Source organism: Marmota marmota, unplaced genomic scaffold (genome assembly GCF_001458135.2).
Source record: "Marmota marmota marmota unplaced genomic scaffold, marMar, whole genome shotgun sequence".
Taxonomy (NCBI): Eukaryota; Metazoa; Chordata; class Mammalia; order Rodentia; family Sciuridae; genus Marmota; species Marmota marmota.
In genome coordinates, this window is record NW_025999968.1 from 17,876,755 (window position 1) to 17,894,830 (window position 18,076).

The 18,076-nt window shown below is 33.9% G+C and overlaps 1 protein-coding gene across 1 annotated transcript in view; it reads left to right on the forward strand.

Annotated features, from left to right (window-relative positions):
• Impg2 (interphotoreceptor matrix proteoglycan 2) overlaps window positions 1-18,076 on the forward strand; it is a 93,391-nt gene that overhangs the window by 34,579 nt on the left and 40,736 nt on the right. The window contains exons 6-10 of the mRNA XM_048803404.1: window positions 1,990-2,039; window positions 2,879-2,961; window positions 11,367-11,528; window positions 15,191-15,249; window positions 17,878-17,898. Coding sequence (XP_048659361.1) covers window positions 1,990-2,039; window positions 2,879-2,961; window positions 11,367-11,528; window positions 15,191-15,249; window positions 17,878-17,898 — 375 coding nt within the window. The remainder of the gene's footprint in view (window positions 1-1,989; window positions 2,040-2,878; window positions 2,962-11,366; window positions 11,529-15,190; window positions 15,250-17,877; window positions 17,899-18,076) is intronic.

Consider the following 18,076-nt stretch of genomic DNA (forward strand, 5'->3'; position numbering starts at 1 on the left):
AATAATACAAGGGGGAGAAATGAATGACAGTAGAGGGGGTAGAGAGAGAAGAGGGGAGGGGAGGGGAGGGGAGGGGGGATAGTAGAGGATAGGAAAGGCAGCAGAACACAACAGACACTAGTATGGCAATATGTAAATCAATGGATGTGTAACTGATGTGATTCTGCAATCTGTATATGGGGTAAAAATGGGAGTTCATAACCCACTTGAATCAAAGTGTAAAATATGATATATCAAGAACTATGTAATGTTTTGAACAACCAACAATAAAAATTAAAAAAATGTCTTTGGTTTATCATATTTAATCTCAATAGTCATTTATTTTATATTAATATTTTAAATTACATATCAATTCTTTCTTAACTCTCTGCCTGCTTAAGCTTCCAATACAACTGATGTTTCAAGGATGTATGCCTTGTATTTCTGGTGGCTTTCAGTATACCTTCTAATCTAGTTTACAGCAGCAAGCTATCTAAAGGAGTGGCTCTGAAGATGGGACTTATTGATACCTGAATACATGTATGAGGGAGACATTTTTGACTGTGATTAAATCACTTTAGGAAGGCGACTTGTATAACATTGAAGAGAGTTTTCAATTGGTATGAGTTGAAAACTTGGTACAGTCACCACTGACCAGCACCTTTGGAAACTCTTTCCCCTTAGGACATGTATATAAAGTTCTGAACTATCTCCAAGTTACTATAATTTAACTTTCCTACCACTGAATATGGTAGGAAATCTGGATTTGTGGAAACCTGCTTTCTTTCTTGTATGGGCAGGGGCTTTCTCAGATTGTTTTCTGATCTTTGCTTATATTTGCAAGGTGGCATGGTAAAAGGACAACCAGGAATCTGAAATCTGTTAGCAGTGTGGTCTACAGCAAGTTTTTAAAAGTTTTATGATTATGATTTCAAATGGGTTAAGATTTGTGGTTATGTTCCCCACCCCAACCAGTTCTTTCCTCTCTATATATGCTTGTTGCATTGTTCATTTGGCATAATCATTTACTTGGTCACTGTATTTTTAATGCAACTGTAATCTTCATACACCATGGGTGTTTTATTCACAACTTTGTGCCAGTTACCTTCTACACTTCTTGGCACACAGCATTCATTCATTAATTTATTCCAGAAACATCTAATTAATGCCTACTAAGTGGTAGGTACTTTTATAGACATTGGTGAAATTAGCAGGAATATGGTAAAAACAAGATCCCTAATCTCACGGAATTTAAATTTGTGCCTGTGGCATTTGGGATTAAACCCTGGGCCTCATGCATGCTAGGCAAGCCCTCTACCACTAAAGCTGTACCCCCTCCACCACCTGGAGTTTAGATTCTTTTTTTTTTTTTTAAATTTTATTTTTTAGTTGTAGTTGGACACAATACCTTTATTTTATTTATTTATTTTTTATGTGGTGCTGAGGATCAAACCCAGGGCCTTGCACGTCCTAGAAGAGCATTCTACCACTGAGCCACAATCCCAGTCCTGGAGTTTAGATTCTTAACGCAGTCTTGTTCAATAGAATTTCCTGAGATGTGGAAATGTTCTATATTGTCTTTTGCAAGATGATAGCAATTAGCCATATGTGATCACTGAATATTTGCAGTGGCTGGTGTGAATAAAGGACTGAATTTTTAACTTTTTAAAACTTTAGTTTACTTAAATTGCTAATGTTCAGTGGTTAACATATAGGATAATACCATCCTAAAGGAAGGGGATAGAGAAAGATAAAGCAGATAAATAAACAAAATAATTTTATATAGTGATTTGAATTGAAGAGTGAGAAAACACACTAATAAATGTAAAACAAATTATGAAGTTATGAATTTTTAAAACTTTGCTATTTGGTGCTTAGGTTTAGGGACCCTTATTGGTGATCTAGTGATTTACTTTTGGAAAATGAACCCCAAATCCCATAATAAACCTGCATTTTGGTTTTTTTTGCATGTTTCTATCATTTTATTAACTGCACAAATTTATTTTCTAGCCCTGAATCGTCATCCTCAGTTCCTGTTGGTGATACCTCTACATTGGGAGGTACGCTTTGGTACTATTATTCACTTTTCTGTTTGGTATGGTTTAAGATAATCTTAAAAGCAAGTGTTGTTTTTCAGATCAGTTTTTTAAAATATCAAGTTTTCTCTATGTATTGTTCAAGAGTCTCTAGAAAACATAATTTCCTCCCTACTTATTTTATGGCATTATGTTGTAGGTAATACAAATCAGAATACAGCTTTAAAAAATGTATGAACTGATGAATTATTTTAAGGCAAGTACTTGGTAGCCACTACTTATATGAAAGGTAGAAGAACCTGTCTAGTGCCACTTTTTGTCATTTGTCCTACAGTTTCCCAGAGTAGGGATTTTTCTGACTGCAATCTGTAACATGTTCCTTTGACCTCTGTATTTCTTCTAAATGGGTAGTTGTTTCCTATATTTATTTATTTATTTTAGTTACAAAATGCAAACTTCTTTGTATCAGAAATTTCAAACATACAAAAATAGAATACTATGATGTGGTTTAGTTTCAGTGTTTGTTAAATCATGGCAGTCTCCAACCTTCACCCACTTCCCCTTTCTAGTACAGTTAGTTTGTTCAGTATCTGTTCAGTATCTCCTTAAGGTAGAAACTTTGTATTTCCAACATCTAGCATAGAGCCTGGATTAGAGTAGGGGGTTCAAACAATGCTTGTTGGCTGAGTGATAATCATTTCTTATTCTGGGAGGACTCTATACAAATGTGCCTGAAGATTAAAGTAGACTAAATCTCCAGTATGAAAAAGCAAAGGACTTGCAAGAATGATTTCTGAAGTCAGTTCCTTATTTCCCAGATACCAATTCTGGGACTAAACTCATGTGTTTGGTTTTTTGCTTAGGTACTGCTCTCAATGTTCCATATCCAGGAGTGGATTCCTATGAAGGTGCTTCAGAGAGCAGCTGGGAGTCCTCAGAGGAGAGTGTGAGTCTTGCTCTGTTTTGTTACTTAGTTTCTATACATGCAGGAAGGGAGTTTAGACAAGAGTTAAGAGAGAGTTATATTTCATTGCTCTAACTACCAGGACTTCATGTGGTGCCTGCTATGAAAATATCACAAATTTTAATACCAATACATTAAAAAAGTCTAATATTGCTTGGAGAACCAAGTAACTCTTGGGAGAGTTTGGGTGAGAAAGGGCTTCAAATTGCAAATGAAATGACGTGAGGCCCGGGAACTCTCATCATGTTAAACTTAATCCTTAATAGATCATATCTTAGTATTCTCTTCTTTAGAGGGAAAGAATATAGGTTTTAATAGTTTAAAATTCAAAAAGCACTGTGCTTAAAAATGTATAATTAGTATTAGCCTTTCCACTAAACAACATTAAGTCCTATAGCCAAGTATTAAAGAAGAATAAAAAATTTACACATTACCCAAGAAGATAGAAACAGTTTATTAGAAATATTGCTTAATTTTGAGGATCTGTATATCCAAGATTATTTAATATAGAGCAAATTGACTGAACATATTTCCTGGAGTGATGCAATTTAGTTACCTTGCCGGTCCCTTCTCAGTATGAACATTTTAATTTATAGGAAATCAGACTGAGTCATCCTGCTTTGGCTCTCCACCTTACCTGTCACCAAACAAGTCTGATAGTAACTTGGGATCCCTAGAGTGGATGCCCAAATCAACACTATCCCCCAAAGTATAATTATGTCCAAAGTAGATGGTGCTGGAAGATACTGGCATTCAATAAAGATTAGTGAATGAATTGATAAAAAGTGAGAGTGCAGTAGAATAGTGAAGATTTAGGTCTGGAAACAGTTATAAAATGAGACAGAATTAACTATAATAGAAATGGAGGAACTATATGGAGTCCACTGGAAGGTTAATATCCAAAAATGGAGAGGATAATTTGAGCCAATTAACAAAACCAACAGGAAAACAAAACAGTACAGCTACCCTAACAAGAATTAGACTCTCTGCACCTCTAGTTCAAAACAAACCCCAAGGTATGTCCCTATTTACTATCCCAATGCATGTCCCTATTTACTATCTTAGAAATAATATACTATGTTTCTGTTTTGTTGATAGATACCCTATAAATTATAATATGTATTTAACTTTACAGGATTTAAGGTTTTAAAAGTCTTTGTTTTTATATTGAGCCATATGAAAACATTAGAACCTTGTAACTTAAATGATCTCCCTGCTGACTTACATGATAATTTTCAGTAGTTTTGTTCTCTTTCTCTCCCTCTATCTTTTTAATTCAACAAATTGAAAGTATTGTATTTGATTTGCATAGTTAAAGTTTGTTTTACATTTATAATTTTATTTCTTAAAATTGTGTTTCTGTATTTTAGTCCTCTCTTCTGGGACAGTTTTCTTCCTGAAATATATACTTCTGACATTATTTCAGTGACTATCTGTTACTGGTACAATTTCAGTTTTTGATCACCTGAAAATTTCTTTACTATTCTTTTATTCTAGAAAGATATTTTAAATATATATTCAATTCTGGCTTGAGGTTTTTGTTTTATCAATCTTTATTTCATTATCTTCTGGCTTTTGCTGTTATTACTGATAACTTAGCTGTTAAGTTCAGCTGTCACTCCCTTTTGGTTATCCCGATTGCTTTCTCTGTTGGCTTTTGAGATCAATCTATTCATTCATGTATGTGTGTGCAAGTGTACTTTTCTATTTTGGATTCTGTAGCTTCATAAAAATGAGTATAGATGTGTGCAGGCATCTATGTTGGATATACAGTTCCATACCACAGCAATAAAATGCATGTCAAAGATAAGGAAGTAAATGGATATTTTTGTTTCCTAGTGCACGTAAGTGTTATATTTATACCATACTATAGTCTATTAAGTGTGTAATAGTATTATGTCTTAAAAATAGTGTATGTACCTTAATTGAAAATGCTTTATTGTTAAAAAATGTTAGCAACCATCTGATCTTTGGTGAGTCGAAATCTTTTTGCCAGTGGAGGGTCTTGCTTTGATTTTCATGGTTACTGACTGATCAGAGTGTTGGTAGCTGGGGGTTGGGGAGACTCCTTGATTCATGAGCTGCAGTATGGATATTGAGATGACAGATGAAAACAACATTAATCTCATTGTACATCTCCACCAGAGTTCTTGGATTACTGGGTATATTTTCAATGAGCAGTAATATTCTGAAAGGAATCTTTTATCTGAGTAGCAGACTCAAAAATGGGCTTAAAAATTAAGTAAACTATGTTGTAAACAGTTGTGCTGTCTCCCAGGGTTTGTTATACCATTATAGAACATAGGCAGAATAGATTTAATATAATTCTCAAAGACCTAAGATTTTTCAGAGTGGTAAGTAAACAGAGCTAGCTGCATTAGAGAACTAAAAAGAGAACCAGTCTGTCCTATAAAGTTTTGAAGCCAGACATTGACCACTCCTCTATAACCATGAATATCCCAGATGGCATCTTCTTCCAGTATAAGGCTATTCTATCTACAGTGAAAATCTCTTGTTAAATTTGGCCACCTATCTCAATTACCTTAGCTAGATCTTCTAAATACTTGCTGTAGTTTCTATATACTTGCTGCTTCACTTCTTACTTTTATTTTTAATTTTTTATGTATGTAAATTTACATATAGTATAAGCACTTATTTATAATGTGATAAATTATGTACATACATACAATGTATAATGATTAAATTAAGATAATGAGCATTTCTGTTAGCTCAAACACTCATTTTTATGTGTTGAGAATCTTCAAACTCTTCTCATTATTTTGAAATATATTACAAATTTTTATAGACTATATTTACCCTACTGTGTTGTAGAACATTAGAACTAATTTTTCCTCTCTAATTATATTTTTGTACCTGTTATCCAACCTCCTTTCTCCCCACCCTCTCCCCTTTCTTGCCTATGGTGGCCACTATTCTACTCTCTGTTTCTATAAGATCAACATTTTTAGTTTACACAAATGAATGAGAACATGTGGTTTTTGCTTTCTGGGTATGGCTAATTTAATTCAATATAATTTATCCAATTACATTGACTCTGCTGCAAATGACAAGATTTAATTCTTATTTATGGCTGGATAATATTCCACTGTGATTCTAATCCACATTAAAAATTATTCATTCACTCTTAGACACCTTGGTTGATGTGATAACTTGGCCATTGTGCATAGTGTTGCAATAAACATGGACATGCAGGTGTCTTTTTGAGACAGTAATTTCATTTTCTTTGTATTTATACACATAGTGGGATGCTGGATCATCTAGTAATTTTACTTTCCCTTTTTTGAAGAACTTCCATATTGTTTTCCATAATGGCTGTACTAATTTATGCTGCTTCTGATAGCACATCAGAATTCCTTTCCTCCACATCTTTGTCAGCATTTGTTATATTTTATCTTTTTGGTAATAGTTATTCTATCTGGGATCAGATGATACCTCATTGTGATTTTAACTTGAATTTCCCTAATGATTAGCGATATTGATCATTTTTTCATATATGTGTTGGACATTTGTATGTTTCCTTTTGAGAAATATCTCTTCAGCTTCTTTGTCCATTTTAAAATAAGATTTTTTTGTGTGTTTTTGGCTATTGCCTGAGTTCCTTATATATTCTGAATATTAATCCCTTGTCAGATGAATCCATTTTAAATATTTTCTCCCACTCTGTGGGTTGATTTTTCACTCTGTTGATTGTTTTCTTTGCTGCACAGAAGCTTTTTAATTTGATATAATCCCATTGTCTATTTTTGCTTTACTTGCATGTGCTTTTTGGGGTCTTATTAAAAAAAATCTTTGCCTATACCAACGTCTTTAAGTGTTTTCTTCTGGTAGTTTCATTGTTTTAGATCTTACATTTAGGTCTTTAATTATTTCAAACTATTTTTTATATGAAGAGAGAGAGACAGAGAGGTTTCTAGTTTCATTCTACTACCTATGGATATCCAATTTCCCAGCACTATTTATAGAAGAAACTGTCCTTTCCCCAGTGTATGTTCTTGGGACCTTTGACCAAAATCAATTGGTTTTATGTAAATAAATTAACTTCTTGGTCTCTCTTCCATTGGATTGTATTATTTTTATGCTTGTAGCATACTATTTTTAAAAAATATATTTTGAAGTCAGGTACTATGATACGCCTTCAGCTTTGTTCTTTTTACTCCACATTGCTTTGGCTATTTGGGGTCTTTTGTGGTTCCTCATGAATTTTATGATTGTCTTTCTATTTCTGGGAACAGTTTCATTGGCATTTTGATGGTTATTGCACTGAATCTGAGATTATTTTGAGTAGTAAGGACATTTTAATAATATAAATTCTTCCAATCCATGAACACAGAATGTCTTTCTAATTTCCTTCTTCAGTATGACCTTTGACCAAAATCAATTGGTTTTATGTAAATAAATTAACTTCTTTTTCTTCCACATACTTGTTAAATTTAACCCTAGATATTATATTTTGGTAGGTATTGTGAATGAGATTGCTTCTTTCATTTATTTTTCAACAAGTTTATTGTTAGTATGTGAAAATACTACTTTTTTGTATGTTGATTTTGTATACTGCGGTTTTATTGAATTGAGTTCTTGCAATAATTGGGGTGGAGTCTTTAGTTTTTCTATCTATACAATCATGTCATCTGTAAACAGGGATAATTTGACTTCCTCTTTTAATTTTTCTTCTAAGGCTTCCTCACCTCTGTCAATCAGCCTTCATAGAATTGAAGAAGTTAGAGCCTTGCTGTGGATTAAGTTTTGGCTTAAGTGAATGTTGTGGTTAGTTTGTTCTTCGATCAAGATCACTAAAATTTTCTCTACATCAGCAACAAGGCTGTTTTGCTTTTTTATCACTTGTGCATTTACAGAAGTAGCATCTTAAGATTTCCTTCAAGAATTTTTCTACCATTCACAACTTGGCTAAATCTTTGGTACAAGAGACTTACTGTTGAGTTCATCTTGGCTTTTGACATGCCTTCCTCACTAACCTTAATAATTTCTAGCTTTTGATTTAAAGCAAGAGATATGCAACTATTCCTTTACCTGGGATGTTTTAACCTGGCTTAACTTCAATATTTTTGTGTCTCAAGGAATAGAAAGGTCTGAGGAAAGAGAGAAATATGGGGGAATGGCCAGGTAGTGGAGCAGTCAAAACATACACATTTGTTAATCAAGTTCACTGTGTTATGTGGATGGGGTTCATGGTGCCCCCAAATAATTACAATAAAAACATAGGGATCATTGACCATAGGTCACCATAACAGATATAATAATATTGAAAGAGCTTGAAATATTGCAAGACTTACCAAATCATAACACAGAAGCATGAAGTGAGCACATGCTATAGTAGAAAAATTGTACCAATAGACTTGCTTAATGCAGGTTGCCACAATCTTTCAATCCATAGCAAACACAGTATCTGTTAAGCACAATAAGGCAAAGTTCTATAAAATGAGATATGTCTGTATTTTTCTTTATTTAGTTTTCTTTGGATTTGTTGTACCGTCTTAATATGAGAGTTTATGCCTTACTTAAATTCTAAGAAATTCTAGGCTGAATACCTCTCATGATTAGATGTCTGACTTCCTTGCTGTATCCCTGCTATGTCTTCACTGCTATAACTTTCATTTCTTTGTTGAAATAAAACTCAGTGTTGCATTTAATTCTTTCATTTCACGAATTCTTTCTGCAATCTAGCCTAATATGTTGTTCAAACTGACCACTGATTTTTTAGAATTCTTGCAACATGTGGTAGTTTTGATTTGACTTTGCAGAGTGTACATGCCTTCCACTTTGTGTCTTATCCCTTTTTGGAATTTTAAACTAAAGACTATATAATGAAGGAAAAGAAGATGCTTCTTAGAAGCTGCTACCTTTAATATTATATTACCTGTCTGGATTTCTGTAAGCTATCCTTTTTGATTTCTTGGGTTTTTTTCTTTTCTTTTTTTCCTACTTTCTTGCAAACAAGTTAAAAACATAAACAAACAAACAAAAAACCAAAACATCTTCTTCTTCAGCATTTCTAGGTGTTCTGCAGCAGTAAGGTCCAAGTATTTTCTTTTGTAATATTATTAGAATGGAAGTCTCTGCCCCAATTTAGTGTGAGATACAGTTTAATATAGAACATCCTGTACAACCAGAGAATTGAAATGTTGTACTCTATTTGTGTACAATGAATTGAAATACATTCTGCTGTCACATATAACTAAGTAGAACAAATAAGAAAAAAAGAAAAAATTTTAATATAGAAAAATGCAGTCTTGTGCAAAATTCCATAAGACTGTTGATCTCAGTATGAATCAACAATATGATGCAGTTAATGAAAAAAATAAGGAAAACTAGTTTTATTTTTTAATATTCATTTTTTAGTTATAGGTGGACACAGTATCTTTATTTTATATTTATATGGTGCTGAGGATCAAACCCAGTGCCTCATGCATGCTAGGCGAGCGCTTTACCTCTGAGCCCCAGCCCCAGCCCCAAGCTAGTTAGGTTACATTAATAGAAACACAGAATCTGCTATAAGTAAGGTGGTAGTCCTACCATATTTTAATTGATTAGACCGCACTTGTGGTGCCACAACTACAGAAAATAATAAGATCCTGAGTTTTGAAAGGCTCTCTGGGACTGCAGTTTGTATTTATATCCCAGGTTATAGAGCTTGGATCAATGGTGGAACTTACAAGAAGGTAATTAGGGTTAATGTTAAAAATTTCCCAACCATTAAAACTTCATGGAAGTATAAAAGTCTGCCTTTGAAAGGCAAGCTTGTTTCTTATCATAGCCATTTAAACAGATGGTGAGCAGCCATTTGCCAGGGATATTGTACAAAGAGTAATTCAAGCACCAGAAAGGATGATGAGATCTTTGAGGTTCTTTTCCATTCTGAAGTTTCTAAGTTTTCTGATTATATGATCCACCAAGGAGGAAAAATTATACAATTTTTAAAAAGCACCTGAATTCTATTCCCAGTTATCTTGACTGGAGTTTTCAGGTTAGTCTTATCCTGGTTTTCTAATGTATCAAAATGGAAGGACTTAGATTAAATGGACTTGTGTGTATATTGCATGCAGCAGTTATTACTATAGTGTTTTAGTAGTGAGAGCAAAATTCCATCATTTCTACATTTATTAAATAGAGTTCTTCTGTAAGAAATATTGTTACTTTACTATCTTTTTTATTCATTCATTTATTTATGTCAGTGTAGATTCATGGATATTTATTTTATTCTTTGTATTACAATCCAATATTTACTTTATTGATCAATTTATTTCAGCTTTTCCCATGGGAACACCTGGATTAGGGAGAACTTAAAAAATTTGTTGAATATAGTTTTTGACTCCACAGACCAACTAACATTTAAGAAATTACCACTTTTTGAGTTGGTATAGTATCAAAAAAGAATATTCCCAACTATCTCAAAAGGCTATTAATATATTCCTCCCTTCCCCAATATATATCTGTTTGGCTTGATTTTTTTATGTACTTCAATTAAAATAGCATATTGCAAGTAATTGAATGCAGAAGTAAAAATTCAGCTATTTTGTAATAAGTTAAGTGTTAAAATGCAATATCACTCTTTCTCATAATTTTTATTTGGTAAATATTTGTAGGCATAATCCATATAAATCAAAATTTTTGATTTGCTCCATTATTTTTAAGAGTTTAAAGGGACTCCAAAAAGTTTGAGAACCACTCTTCTAGGCTATTTTAGTTGATAACTAATTATTGTATGGTCAAATCTTTTTTTACTCACTTTGATGGTTTCCTATGGAAAGATTTCTGCTTTCTCTTGAACGTATTAATGTGTGTTCAAATACGGGGCTGAGGTTATGGTTCAGAGATAGAGCGCTTGCCTAGAACGTGTGAGGCCCTGGGTTCAATCCTCAGCACCACATAAAAAAAATAAATGAATAAAATAAAGGTATTTAAAAAAAGGAAATATACAAATGCAGTCATTTTAATATTAGGTCATATCTTAAAGCCTACCCAGTGTATTCTAAAGTGGAATACTACATAAAGAATCATGATCAGAAGTTGGCTTTGATTTGGCACAATGTCTGGAACTTTGTGGGCAATTAATAAATATTTGTTAGCCAGGCATGGTTGTGCTTTCCTGTAATCCCAGTGGCTGCGGAGGCTGAGTCAGGAGGATTGCGAGTTCAAAGCCAACCTCAGCAAAAGCGAGGTACTAAGCAACTCAATGAGACCCTGTCTCTAAATAAAAATACAAAAAATTGGGCCAGGAATGTGGCTTAGTGATCAAGTGCTGCCCCTGAATTCTATCCCCAGTACCCAAAACAAACAAACAAACAAATAAATATCTGTTAATGGAATGAATAAACACTGACATTTATTGCTCTTTTCTAAAAATCCAGATTAGCAATGAAATTGAGAATGTGACAGAAGAGCCCACAAAACCAGCAGCTGAACAGGTTGCGGAATTCACTATCCACCTTCTGGGAAAGCAGTACAAGGAAGAACTACAGGATCCCTCCAGCTCCTACCACCAACACCTTGCAGAAGAGTTTATTTCAGAGGTATGTAATTTGCTGTTTGTTTTTGTAAACAATATAGTTTCTTAAGGATTAAGTTTTCCACATTCACAATAATATTTATGTATAGGTTTAGTTGTCAATCTGCTTTGTTCTGGGGTGGTGACATAGATGTTTCTTCAGAATGCTTTATGAAAGGTACACAGATAAGTCCTTTACTAGAAACAGTATCCTTCCATCTGCTAATAAATAAATGCTCTTTCCAGCTTTTCCTACATAGCCAAGGAAGACAGATTTATGGCCTGGTTTCGACTTGACAATATTAGCAGAAATGAGCATCTCTGAGAAACTATGCGCACTGTAATACTTTTCTTGAGGAAACATTAAATTTGATTTCTTTGAATTTTATCTTTAGTATTCTTTTTTTTCTTAGGATGAAATTTTTTGAGTAGTTAACTCATAAATAATCTATAGTACCAAAGTTTAGAGGCACAAAAAGGTATATAGTGAAAGAAATTTCCCTTCTTTGTTCCTTTGTAAGGTGTATTTTTTTTAAAAGGGACTATTTAAAGAATGATGAATTAGAATCTCTCATAAATTCACTTTCTGGAAGAATTCTGTATAGGACTTGAACTCAAGATTCTTCCAGTTAAAAATGACACATACTTGGCCCCCTTCTGGAGTGTCTTGGTTCCTATGGAGTAAGGTATTGAATCCCATACACCCCTCTCTGTCCGATGACAAGGTACATCATTCCTTCCTGTTTATCTCTTTTCCAGTCCCTCTTGATTGGGTTGTCCTTGGCTAAATTTGTCAATTCCATTACCTTGGATTAATTTCCTTCCCCAGGCACTATGTCCAGATGGGAATAAAAATATGCATCTCTCAGCCAAACAGCATCATTGTAGCCACCAGACATGGGGAGTGTAGGCCAGACAATCCATTTTCCTAGCTGTGCAGCCAAGTTGTAGGCTGTATGGTATGTGGAAGAAATGTCAGCCAGGCCGGTGGCCACCTGGCATCAGATAGTATCTTGGATTGGTGTCTGGTTCTTTTTGCCTTTGGATTAAGGAACTTTTAATAAGTTTTAGTGTTTGGGTAAATAATTACACAGAATGACTGCAGATTTAGAGAAAGTCTAGTATATTCTGAAAACACCTCCAGGAGAGAATGATAGCAATAGTTAATGGAATGAGGTGATTTGAGGATGATGAAAGGCCTGGGCCCACCATGAAATACCTTTTCTCTGCCTCTCTCTCTCTACCACCATCCCCACCTTACCTAGTGTGAAATGTCAATCAATAGTTACTCCTGTGAAGAACAGCAGAAGCAGGGGTTATGTCTCTGAAGGATCTTGTCATGGTATTTCCTGAAAACTGAAAGGGCTCCTCCAAGTCTTTCCTTTCAGGGTATAGTCATACTGATTTTTTTTCTCAACCTGGCTTCGAAAACACACTAGGAGAAAGAAAGACTGTTTGGAAGAGATAAAGTTAATGTTGAGGAGCTATTATACATTTCCTTTTCTTTCCTTTCTTCTTCTTCTTCTTTTTTTTTTTTAAAGAGAAAGGTGAGAGGAAGAGGTGGTATGATGAACTTGGGACAACACTAAGTATGATGTCAGAGTTTAAAAAGATAGCATGATGACTTTGGGAAGGTACCTTAAGGCAGTCACTGTATCCATGCCGTTCCCTAGCATGGTGCTTTTTATAGAAGGATACAGTGCTTCTTTCTACAAGCTGCTTCCTTTTTGTCTGTCCATAGCATCCATGTGGATAAGTATCTTCATTTAACAGACAAAGTTCAAGAGGCCCAACTTGTTCTTGGTTCTTTTAGCTTCTTTTGGAGCAGATTGTAAAATCAGGTCTCTTTCTACTTTTCAAAGGGTTTCTTCCTTTATATTGTACAGAGTCCCCTTTGTTTTAATTCAAGGGAGAAGTTGGGGTGAATTTCACAGTTTTTCCAGTTCTGATCCTAATTCTAGAATATATTCACCATGAAGAAGAGAAAAAGGAAGATAAAAAGTTTAATTCAGTGAAAAATATACGGGCTTTAGTATTAGAGAGATTTGAGGTTAAATAAATAAACTCTGATTCAGTCACCAAATATGTGATTCTGGCCAAATTGATTGACATTTTAGTGTGTCAGTTTTCTCATCTATAAAATCAGGTTAATATATATGTCTTGGCAGTGTTGCAAGAATCAGAAGTAATATTGCAAAGACACAGTACTCAACTCAATAAATTGTGCCTATTATTAATATTGGTATTAATAAAGTGGAATGACTTATTGTCCTGGATTCCTGTGCAGTATTAACTGGATGTGAAGAATTAGAAGACCTTTACATGTTTAGACTTAAGAGATGGCATGGCCCAGGCCTTAGATGGGTTTTTTAATAATTATAATGTGTAATAGGACAGCATTTTGAGGACTTCTTGTACATTCATGGTAATATTACAAAAGCTAATATGGTAGATTTCAGTATTAGTGTTATAAAGGAAGGCTTATACATGGCCAAATCTACCAGCAAACACAGAGCTGGGCCCAACTCTCAGACTTATGATTCCTAGTTCTACAAATTCCACCTCTGTCTCCATCCTGCAAGAATTTATTCTTTCTTCTAAAAAAATAAAACAAGGTAAGTTACTATAGACAAAAAGTTTCATGAGTTTAAATTCTTTATTTTTAAGGCATGATGGTCTTTAGTGAACCAAAATTTAAAAAATTTCCCCTTTTCTGATTATGTGAAAATTTGGTTAAAAGCAGATATCCAGAGATGGTCCAAAATTTGTTAACTTATTTCCCCTGTTCTACTGATGGCCCCATAGTAACCTATATGTTTAGCCATCTTCTGAAATGTTATGGATAAAGTGTTCAGTTTTGTTAAAATATGTGTTTTTGTAGTTTTGCATAATCTGATCATTTTCAGATCTTAGTCTACTCTAGCATTCCTTTTTACATCTCCAGCCACTAAGCTCACATGGAGTTAAATGGCTAGATTTTAAAGACTTAGTATGAAAATCAGCTCCTGTGGTGTGATGCTCATAAATTGATCTTTTGACCAGTTGGGTTATCTGGCTACTACTACTTAACTACCTCCTTGACAGCCAGTTGGCAAGGCCTCTGTCCTGTGGCTAACTCAGGGCTCGTATACTCCATTTAAATGCTGAACTGTGTTCATGGTTCTCTTGTGTTGTAGGAACAGGAAGCGGATGCCACCAGACACTTTCACACTTACAGAAAGCAGACACTTGACTCTTTGTCAATTTGTGTGCTGGGGCCAAATTTCTAATCCAAAACAATATTTTAAAATGCTTATATTATAGCTTCTTTTGAAATGAATGCTTTTTTTCACATTTTACCACATGAAGGAAAAATATCAGTGCATTGCCAATAAGAAGTGTTTTTTTTATAATTTGGAAAAAATTAATATTAAAATACATTAAATCCTTAAAAGGCAAAATGAAAAAGAAAAAAATGTGGCAGTTTTCTGATAAATGACATTTTCTATCATTCTAACTATTGTTTTATATATAAAACAATATATATAACTTATACATAAACATAGATATAAACATAGATATGTTTATATCTATGTTTATGTATAAGTTCCTAATAATTGTAAACAGTATATTTTTTATTCTACTCTTATAAACCTTTTATATGTACTTTCCCATATTTCTCATAGTTATAATTTTTACTTTCAACAGGTTGAAAATGCCTTTACTGGATTACCAGGCTACAAGGATATTCATGTTCTTGAATTTAGGTAAATGGATTTACTGTAAAACTTCATGTGGTTAGTAGTACTCTTTCTTCCAAATGGACTATCCTTTTTATTTATCACATGGACTTTACTAGGTAATGCTATAATTCAATGTTCTTATGGCAAATTAGTATTCATTTTTAATGCTAGATTTTCAAGAGAGGAAACTGAGTTAGAAATAAGTTAAAATAACATATTTAAGGAAACACCATAGGCCTATATTTGGACCAGGGTAAGAGTTTAGGAATTTTGGTCTGCAGCTTATTGCTGACAAGTTATACAGCTCTTATTTGGCTCTGATGGGACCCTAGGGCAGGGTTGGATGTGATCTCAGCATCCTCCTAAAGATTATCAATTTTCTACTAAGATGACTATTTATGTCTTGATATAAGGCCATTCTGGAAGCATTAGTCTTCATTTCAAACATAACAGTTCCAAGTAAATTAGAGCAACCTCTTTCAAAGACATTTCTTCCCTGCTTAAGACTCATAGCATGATACTTGGGAATATTTATTGGCTAATGACTTTGTATGGGGAACTTCACATATGTGATGTGGTTTAGTCTTTAACCTTCTTAGGATAGATATTTTTAATATTCAGAGGATTAAACAAGTTTAAGGGGATGAAATAGCACAAAAAGAGCTTGTTAAATGGGAGTGGAGGAAGAACTTTGAAACAAGGTAGTTGACATTATAGTTCTTGCTCTTAGCTTTCATCTTAGGCATAGACATAGTACTGTGAGTTGGGCAGTTGGGTGATAGCTGTGACCCAGTTACTGGATTCTGGGAGCACAGATTGGGGCACTATGCAATATGACAACATAATTAACAGTGCAAACATCTCAACTTTGGCATGTTTTTGTCCAAACTTCTGAGTTTATGAGAAATACCACTAAGCACTTATAGAGCATTTAGTGTTCCAAGCAATGTGTGTGTGTGTGTGTGTGTGTGTGTGTCTGTCTGTCTGTCTGTCTGACTAGTTTGTATAGAACTTATTCTGTCTATATATCTTCACTTGATCTTTTTCTGATAAGAAAACCAGAGCACAGGAAATTTAAATAATTTACTTAATGGCCCTCAGCTAGTTAGTGGCACATGCTTAGTGAAGAGAGACCCTGCATGCTAAATTGATCTACCTACTCTCTTGCCAAGACCAGTTCTCCCAATTCAACTTTAGCAGTTTTCACAGATTGCTGCCTTTGCTTGTGACTAAGCTTAAGTGGGAACCTAAGAATGTGAGGCCTTTGAAGACTTCTCTTATTTGGCAGCATGTGAAAGGCAACAGGGCCTTTGGAGTGAATTTGCCTGGCTTTGAATCCTGCCTTTGTGCTTCTGGCTGGATGGCTTGGGTATATTATTAGATCTTAACTTTTCATTTGTAAAAAAAGACAATTTATTAACTCTGCTTTGCTTAAAAAATGCTTTTGAAATACTTTGGACAAATTCTTGGTTTCTTTGTTCCTTAGGTTTTTATGTGGAACATATAAATGTATCCTTAATGAATCCTGATGAGCATCCAGTGAATTAATTTTTGTTAAATGCTTAACATATTTTTGGCACATGGAAAGTTCTATTTTTTGTGTATTTTATATAAAATAAATACTAAGGGCTGGGAAATATCCTATCAGTTAGTCTGACCTTTTCCTACTCTTAGAGCCTTATGGTATAGCACTGGATTAACTTGAGTTTTCTCTTTCTTTACATTCATATGTCATTTAAATTTAATGTCATGCCATTCCATGAATGAGTCTATTAACCACAAATATCCCTCTAATCTGTATTTCTCAACTGGGAGTATCCCATTAGAGACAAATTCGTGTTTGCCTTCTTTTACTGTTATTGCGGAGACTAGTTTGTATAGAACTTATTCTGTATTTTAATGTCTCCATGCCTGGGTTTCAGGAGATGATCTGTGATTCCTTTGTTCTCTGTTATGGTCTATATAAACTTCTTTCTGGATATGCATCCTCATTTTGGTGAAGCATTAAAGAATGTATGGAAGAGAATTTCATTGCTTTTGTGCATGTGTGAAAGTATCCATAATTGACCCTTCTGTGGGGTAAATAGTTTCAGTAGGCATGGAATTCTGTTTGGAAAGTAATTTTCCTTTAGAGTTTTAAAGTTATTGCTCTATTTTTTTGTTATTCTAGAAAATGTTCATTTCAATTTATGAGTCCATTTCCCCCAGGGTTATAGGATCATTTCTTTTTTAGTAAGGTTCTGAAATTTCTGAATGTTTAGTACAGATCTGTACATTTGATTTTCTTTTCATTTATTATAATACTATTGCATCCCAAAAAAGAAGATTCCCAATTTTAATGCCCCAAACAGAAATTCTATGATCTACTGAAAAGTTTATTTATAAACCACATATTAATTATTTCAAATATTTTAAAACAAAGTTTAAAAGACTAAAAACTATTGGTTTTAAAGTAGAATATTTTCTTCACTTTTTTTCACTTTCTTCAATCTGTAGGAATTTGTTGATACTGCTACTATATAAGTATTTTCATTTAAGAAGGCATTTCAAAGAAAATCAGAAGAAATATATAAATAACTTGTACCTTGAGGAATTATGTGACAATTACAACTGTCTTGAACTCTGATTAACACTTATCATCTTCATTTTCAGGTTCCCTAAGGACAATGGCAGGTAAAATACTTTTGGCACTTTTTGTGTTGTCCTTCTAATCAGGAGGTAGTTTAGAAAACATGTCAGCCATAGGTCCAGGGGAACATGACTCAATTCTTCAGTCACTTCCAGTTTCACTGTCGTCTCCTTATAGATCAGGGGCTGGCAAGCTTTTTCTGATAGAATTGTTGGTAAACTC